The sequence below is a fragment of the Populus alba genome, chromosome 2 (assembly GCF_005239225.2).
Source record: "Populus alba chromosome 2, ASM523922v2, whole genome shotgun sequence".
NCBI classification, from domain to species: Eukaryota; Viridiplantae; Streptophyta; class Magnoliopsida; order Malpighiales; family Salicaceae; genus Populus; species Populus alba.
The window spans coordinates 6,443,893-6,452,362 of record NC_133285.1 but is presented as its reverse complement, the minus strand read 5'-3'; the positions used below and the strand labels follow the sequence as shown (position 1 = coordinate 6,452,362).

The 8,470-nt window shown below is 32.5% G+C and overlaps 1 protein-coding gene across 1 annotated transcript; it reads left to right on the top strand.

Annotated features, from left to right (window-relative positions):
* Positions 1-2,362: 2,362 nt before the first annotated feature.
* On the top strand, positions 2,363-6,920 carry LOC118057006 (uncharacterized). Its single transcript, XM_073407543.1, has 6 exons — positions 2,363-2,417; positions 5,385-5,568; positions 5,655-5,838; positions 5,937-6,011; positions 6,280-6,420; positions 6,545-6,920. Exons 1-6 carry the CDS (start codon positions 2,363-2,365, stop codon positions 6,881-6,883), a joined length of 978 nt encoding a protein of 325 aa, XP_073263644.1. The 3' UTR covers positions 6,884-6,920.
* Positions 6,921-8,470: the final 1,550 nt, after the last annotated feature.

Here is an 8,470-nt window from a genome sequence, read left to right as displayed (position 1 = left end):
TGATTGTTTGGTTTATCGTTGATAGACCTTTATTTTTTTTCCCCTTCTCTCCCCTTTAAATTACAGTTTAATCCTTTTTGTTATTGATATTTCAACTTTAGTTTTTATTCTTTTAATTTATATTTTTCGTATATAACCCTTTTGTGGAAGTTTTATATGTTTTCAAATTCATCATTGAATCTTGATTTGTCATATATTATGCTTTCTAATTTGCCCCTCGTTGTTTTGAATTTTTTTTAGCCTTTTGTTGAATTAATTTGTCTGTTTAATTTCACCCTTCAATCAATATTTTATTTTTATTTTTATTTTCTATTTTTGATCGTCATTTTTTTAATTGTTTTTTGATCTTTTGGTTCAATTTATTTTTCTTTTAAATTTCACCATTCAATAAAAAATAAGATTTATTTTGATCCCTATTATTTTAATTTTTTAATTTTAATTTTAATTTTAATTTTAATTTTGATCCCTATTATTTTAAATGTAATTTTTTTAGATCCTTTTATGTAACTGATATTCTTTTCTCAAGTTAATTTGTTAATATTTAATTGGCTGATAATTGAGTTTCATAGTTTTTTTTGGATGTAATGTTTCCGATCTAATGTCTCTGATCATGTTTTTTGCAAGTTAATCTAAGGGTTGATTCGCTCTTTATTCCCTGGGTTACAGGCTTATCATATTAGTTTATTTTCGGTTGTTGTTAGTGATTTTTCTATTGTTAACTAATTAAAACTTAGGCTGATTTACATTATTCTTTTAAAATTTATAGTTTATTTTTCAATTATTGTTAATAAATTTTTTTATTTACATAAATGATTATTAATTTTTTTAATTAAATATTTGCATCACATTTTTTATATTAAATTTTTATATTAAAATAAACTAATTTTTTTTCCTCATAAAAAATTTACTACCCATGATATTGCGCTGTTCAAATAACCAGTGGATGATATATACCGTAATAAATTTTATGGTATGTTTAAATGTGTATTGTTTTTTTAAATTGTTTTTTTCATGAAAATATATTAAAGTAAAATTTTTTTATTTTTTTTAAAAATATTTTTGATATTAATATATTAAAATAATTTAAAATAAAAAATAATTAATTTTTTTTTTTAAAACAAAAAAACAATCAGCGTTTTATATGGGATACCGTCAGAGAAGATATGTGTGTATCAAGAGCGTAGGACACAAGTTAAACCAGACAAAAGCATGATCAGCGACCACACATAAGTCAGTTTTCAGGCAATAAAGGAGAATCTGAAAAGTACCCTGCTGAGATGATACTAGTACTCGAGGGCTTAGGCTACGCTAGCTGATTATTTATTTATTTATTTCCTGGGATAGGGCTGCTAGAGTCAGGTCCTACTATTGCTATAAATAAATAAATAAACAACTGTCCAACCCATTTGCGATGAAACAGCTGCTGCATACATTGCTTTGCTGTTGCAAATTTTTACCACTTAGTTTAGACACCAATCCCTCAGATCCGTCCCTGCCTGCAGCGCCTTGCGGCAACATATCTCTTTCACATTTTGAACACGTAATCAGCTATGAACTTTTGCTGGCTAATTCATATTACTGTACACATCTTGATTGCTTTCTAATTTAAATCTGGGTTCTTCATGTTCGAAGCAAGTCAGATCCACATTGGCTCTTGTGATGTAATAAAAACCACACACTCGTGAATTTAGAACAGGATAATACCCATGTACATTATTTAGCAAAAGAGATTTACATCTAGATAAATAGTCGAGGAATAAAACTTATTTGTTTCATAATTGATTAATCACTTAATTCTCATAATATAATTCATTTTTTATAATCAAGTTGACTGATAGCTTGATGTTGAAAATCAAGGTGACTCATAAAGTAAGTTAAGGTGACTAGTATCTTGTAAATCAAAATGACCGGTTATTAATACAAGTAAAATATTTTTTATGGTGGACAAGGAACTCTCACATGTTTCAACAAGTCTCTTTGCAATAAGAAATAGTACAACAATATTTTAAAGAGATAAGTTTTGAAATATGAATATAATAGAGAGTGTAGATTATAAACCTTAAATTTGAAGGATTCATGGGATGTTTATAACTTACAAACATTGTTATTTTATAAAAAGAAGGGGTTAAAAAATCATTAATGTGATATTTTAAGTTTTATTGCATTTAAAATAATGCGCATATAAATTATTATAAAATATTAAGGGACTCGTATTAAAATCTTGAAAAATTATTGAGAGACCCCACATGAAGCCCTAAAAAAATTTATGAAGTAGTATTAGGTTAAGATGAGATATATAAGCTTGTTAAAAATGAAAAATAAATCTATATTCATTACCTAAACCCCAACATGTTGGATTAGGATGAGTGCTCAGGCTCATAAAATACCATGGTGCTTGCCTCTACCGCCCCTGCTAGGTATGCGTCTAATATCCGGAGTGCTAGGCAGCGCACCTAGTTAATTTTTAGAATTTGGAAAAAGATATAATTTTTTTTACAGAATATACCATTGTTTTTGTATAAGATATATGTTTGGATTGTTACAGCGTCAATGACTCAACATAATTATACAAGAAGGAAGTCTAAACGAACTTGAGGTCTTAGCCTTGCGGTTGAAATGACTTGTTCCCTTCCTTTACATTCTGGGTTCAAACTTTATCGTGCATGCCTGTCACTCCGCGATCACGCCTTATATGTTTACTTGAACATTTGCAGGATGTTCAGTGAGCCGTGGGATTAGTTGTGGTGCGTGCAACCTGACCCGGACATCCGTATAAATAAGGTTTATAAAAAAAAAAAAAAGGAAGTCTAAACGTTCTGGATTTTTTCCTTGCACAATATTTTTATTGATTTTAGTTGATGGGGTATATGGCTTCTCCACCACCAAGTCTTTACACCTTTTGCTACCTTCAACCCGCACGAGTCAGAACAATTTTCTAGGTCGAAGAATGTATGCATGTCACATGACTTCTCCTTCAAACTACGACCTGTAGAGTAGGTTTCTATTGCCCTACACAAAATGACATTATTGATGATGATTTAAATAACAATATTTCTAAAATACAAGATCATTGAATTCCTTAACTGGCGGCGGCGGCGGCAATAATCGCAAATTTGTTTTTAAAAAAGAAAGGCTAGCTACTAATTAATAAGAGATTATTGAAATAAGAATTTTGGATATTTATTTTCAGGTGCACTATTATTCGTCATTCGTTCTTTGCTGTTGATTTTGAGAATGGCAGGCTGAGGTTTTTTTAGCTTATTGCTAAATTGGCCGTCGACGAGAGGCGTTGGGTTTGTCTTCCATGTTTTTCTCATTTGTGAATGAGGTCGCTTTCGGGTTTCGATGGCAATTTGTGGCCATTTTTTATTTTTTTATTATTATTATTTGGACTCAGTTGAGGTGCCAAGTGTATTGTGGCAATAAAAAAAATCGTATGTCTTGCCGTTTTAGGAGCTACTATACTAGGTACGAAGGGTCCAAGATTTTTTTTTTCTTAAAAATAATATTTAAATATTATTAACATGTGTTAAAAAAATTAAAAATCAATTATTCATATTATAGCAAACATCAAATGAGATTAATTAAATTAGTTTTCTTTTAATTAGATAATAAAAAACTGTTGGATGTATTTTAGACGTGATGGAATTATAAATAATTTAATAGAATAATAAAAAAATATTTCATATAAAATATTATTTATTTTATGATGTAATAACAATAGTTAAATCTATAATATTTAAATTAAAAATTATTAATATTAATATATATTTTTTAAAATTATTTTATAATTTCAATTTCAAAAACATTCTTAATCAAATACATTAAATTATTTTTATCAATATTTTACTAATGTTATACTATTTTACAAATGTTTTTTTTCAAATTCTGTTAATATCTTTAATTTACCAAGCTAAATATATTTTTTTGTAAAATCCCATCAAAATAAAAAAGGTGACTCTAGGAAGATCTCTTTTAGTGCCACTTGCCATTCCTTTTTACTGTTTTCCACATTGAACGAGAAAAGTAGCTGTTTCAAGTTGTTTGGAAGCAGCCTAATCTTCAAAATGTTTTTTTATTTTAAAAAATATATTTAATATTTTTTTATTTTAAAAGTTATTTTTAAAATAAATATATCAAAATAGTTTAAAAATATTAAAAACAATACTAATTCAAAGTAAAACAAAAAATTTAAAATTTTTAAAAAAGTATTTTTTTATTGCATTACCATGTCATACTTGAGTTGTTTTTACTTTTTATGTTTTAAAAGTATTTTTAATAAAATTTGATTTATTTTTAATTTTTTTTATTATTTTAAATGAATATTTTTTTAATAATTTTATATCATTTTAATATATTAATATTAAAAATAATTTTTAAAAATAAAAAATATATTTTAATATATTTCTAACATTTTAAAATATAATTATAATTATATTTTCAAACAGCATCTGACACGAGGAGATAAAAGTAAAGAGCAGACACCTGCAGCCAGGCCAGGCCAACCATTTTACAGAGAAACAAATGGTTAGAGGTCTTTTCGCCTTATGGGCTCTTAGCAAGCATAACATAAAGAAAAATTCTAATTAACAAAAACATTTTTTTCTTTGTTTCTTTTTTCAATTTAATTTTGTAATAAAAAACATGTTTATTTATTTAAATAAAAACGATTTCTTCTCCGAAAAAAACATTAGAATTATAACTATTTTTTATAATAAATCAAAATCATATTTTATAATAACCCTCTTAATATTTTACATTTTTATAATATAATTGTTGAATATTAATTTATCTCACTCAATAAAAAATTATCATGAAAAAAGCCATATTATTAAATAAAAAAATTTATATTAGATTTATAATAAAAAATCAAACTTATGAAAATAATTAAATATTAAAAAAAAAAAATAATATTAATGTAAAATTACTAAAAAGCCCTTGCATATAAAAAAAATCATGTTTTTTTTTAAAATTATTTTTAAAAATTGCAAGAACTCTTAAAATTTATTTTTCAAGTTTAATGTAAGTTCAAAAACTTAAAAAACTAGTTTTTTTCAGTTTTTTAAATGGAAAAAATATTATATTTGAATATAGAATTTTAACTTTACCTTTTCTAAAATCTTAAAAAAGTTAAAATATTACTCTGATTTTAAACATACTCTTAGATCTTGATTTGAGTTTCCTTGATCCTCTGCTTCATCGTCTGACTACAAAAATCTTGTCTGCCCCTTTGTGTTTTCATTTTCCAAACCTCCCTTTACACTAAAGTAGCGTATAGCATACCACTAGCTAGGTATCGCGTAATTGTTTTTGTTTTAAAAAGATGGTCAGTGTATATTTCTCTTGTCCAAAACACAATAATAAGACGCACCCCTTTATCTGAGGCCAGGCACCCCCCCACCTCCCTTCCTCCCTGCTCTGTCTCTCTCTCTCTCTGCAGTACTGTCACCAATTTGCCAGGCGCCGTCTCTCTCTATCTCTCTCTGCAGTAATAGTTAGTACATCACCATCTTTACAAGCCCTGACCACAAGCACTGATCTACATCTCCCTCACCAAAATTCAAAATGGTATGTTTTGAATTGTTTTATAAACTCTTGTTTTTCTTTTCTTGAATTATTAGCAGTAGTACTGATTTTCGTGTTTTTGTGTACAGTTGGTTTCATCAAATCTATCACTACCTCCTTTGGCTTCAAGCACTTCTTACAGAGAAATTCTTCAATGCTTGTGTAATTCACGAAGGAGCAAGAAAGAATGAAAAGAACATATTTTGCTTAGACTGTTGCATCAGTATCTGCCCTCACTGTCTGTCTCCTCACGGCTCTCACCGTCTCTTGCAGGTTCCTTCAAGACTTACTGCTAAGATAAGGTTTTTTGCTCTCACATGACAAATCATGTATTTCACAAGTTTTGAGATTTTTCTCATTGTATGTTTCAGATAAGAAGATATGTATATAATGATGTTTTAAGGCTAGATGATGCGCAGAAATTATTCGACTCTGCATTTGTTCAAGTAAGCAATAAATCTTGACATGAACATGATCAAATTCAAGAAACATAAGGGGAAAAACATATAGATATCGCAATCTTCGTGGCATAATTCTATGCTACTTCTGTCCGTGTACACATTTGTTACTGTTTATATGGTTTCTTTCTTGTTTTGAATTTTGATACGCAGAGAAAATTTAGCTACTGCTTTTTTAATGCCTTCCTTTCTTGAAAAAGCAAATTGCACCTACCATTTTGACCATGACCGATTCCAATTCTCTGTTTTTTTCCAGTCCTATACTACAAACAGTGCAAAAGTGATATTTTTAAATCAAAGGCCACTAACAAGGCCAGTGAATATCAGAGGCAACATTTGTAGCAGGTGTGACAGAGGTCTGCAATTCCCTCATCTCTTTTGCTCCATTTCTTGCAAGGTAGCTAGTAATTACCATGCTTAAAACTTTACTCTTTCACTATTCTATCTCTAACCAGTTCACTTCACAGCGTGCTTCCTCATCCGGGTCTCTCTCATTTCTCCCCAATCCTCTCTTTTTTCAGGTTGATCATATTTTGAGAACAAAAGGTGTAAGTGGGCTTTCAAGTTTCTTGTATGATTGTAAGTTCTTGCCTTTGTCTGAACCGGGTTCAGATGAGGGTTTAATGACTCCAGTTTCGGTCCTTGAACCGGCCGCTTCGAGCAAGACAAACTCTAGTTCAGGCGGGGATGGTGGGGTTGCTTGCAGGGCTCTTGCCTGTACTGCAACTACGGAGATTGTGAGAAAGAAGAGGAGCAGCTTGACAAATTCATGCCGGACGATGTTTCCAAGAGATACCGTAATATCGACCATTTTAATGAACCGGAGAAAGAAGGCACCGAACCGGGCTCCTCTTTATTGAATTGACCGTGGCCGGCCTCCTACTAGCACATAGGGACTGGAAAGAAGAAAGTGCACGGGGAGTTTGTCTAGAATTGGTAAATTTGCTGTGTCTTGGAGGGTAAGTTGGGGATTAGCACAAGGAAAAGGAAAATGAAATCCTCTCAATTCTGCTGAGGGATTGACTGGCGGGTAGCCTTGGGGAGGGGTCTCATGGCAGATCAAAATCATTCGATGCCTCTGTTTTTTTGTCTTCTCTTCTTCCTTTCTGTTACTTATAATAGAGCTGCTACAGTGAGAAACAGTGACAGGAGGACCCCTGTTTTATTTGCCCTTTACTTGCTGATTGACGGGTAAATTGTCATTTGCAAGTTGCCGATTATTCATTTCCTATCTATACTTTTATAGCTATCAAATTCAAATGTCCTGCTTTTTCAAGGGGCAATTATTAGTTTTGATTTCATTACTTGTCGCAAGATGATTTCAATGGGACTCTCTCTGAAGCGTACACATCCTGATGTTGAATGCCCATTTTATGTCCCTTTGATTTTTAACAGGGCACCCTAAAATCACATCTGTACTTGGATTTTCTTTGTAATTCCTGTGATCGTATTTATATCTTATTATGCTGAAATTACAGGGAAGTGAATAGCAAATTGGCATTTCAAGCTTGTTTTATACCCCAAATACTTTGGGAATTAATGTCAATAAAACCGCGCTTCGCTTCCAAGTGCTGGCCAGCGTAATATCCCGGTATCATCCCCTGCCCCGTCATCCAAGCCGTTTGATCCGCACCCATAAGGTCTCGGGCGTGGGGCCCTTTAAAATTCCCCTCGTGCCAAGGGCTGGCAGCCCCAACGCGCCAACGGCTTGGCGCTACGTAATATTAGCTGCCGTGACCCGCCTCCAAGCCGTTCGGCCGCGCGTTGGGGCTGCTTATCCGCGGCGGTCTCGGGTGTGGCCTTTAACAGGATTCTCCTCCCCAAGAGGTGCTGCAGCCCCCAACGCCGCCCCAACGGATGACGACTGCCCTGCCTCCTCACCCCTGGACGCGTGTCTGGTGTCGGGACCGCTGAGCAATTGGGGATTGCGGGAGAGCTGTACCGCGTGGGCGTGCGGCATTGTTTTTCTTTCTCTCTTTCCCTAGGCACAGCGCTGGCCTACCGCTTCTCCGAGCTAGAGATGCGCCCCCCGAAATAAGTCTCTCCTCTGTGTGTTTGCCTCCTATCACACAGCTTTGACAACGTTGTCCTCTCGCGAATCTCTCCCTGCAAGGACCACACAGCAGAGACTATTGATTTTATGCTCCTCCTCAATGGTGTCCCCCCTCCCCCGCTCCCCTCCCTTCACCGTTTCTCTTTCTTCTTTTCCCTGTAAAGCTTCCTCGATCTTTTTATGCTCTCGTTATTCAATTTGCTTTCAATTATTCAATTTCTGTAGCGAACTGTGTGACAACTTCGACTATCAGTAATCCTTGTGAATAGGAAAAGGACTTGCCCCCCCGGTTTATTACATTAAGGACATATAATTTGTGTAAGGGTTTGGGTGGTGTCTCATAGTTTAGATTCCTAACTTATTAAATTATGAGTTCGCGTGCTTTTAAGAGATT

What these genes read in the sequence shown, in the direction of transcription:
- LOC118057006 (XM_073407543.1), top strand. Translation starts at nt 2,363, where the DNA reads ATGAGTGCTCAGGCTCATAAAATACCATGGTGCTTGCCTCTACCGCCC. An exon ending in GCCTCTACCGCCCCTGCTAG is followed by an intron (nt 2,418 to 5,384) that starts GTATGCGTCTAA and finishes CCTTTATCTGAG; the next exon opens with GCCAGGCACCCCCCCACCTC. An exon ending in GCTCTCACCGTCTCTTGCAG is followed by an intron (nt 5,839 to 5,936) that starts GTTCCTTCAAGA and finishes TGTATGTTTCAG; the next exon opens with ATAAGAAGATATGTATATAA.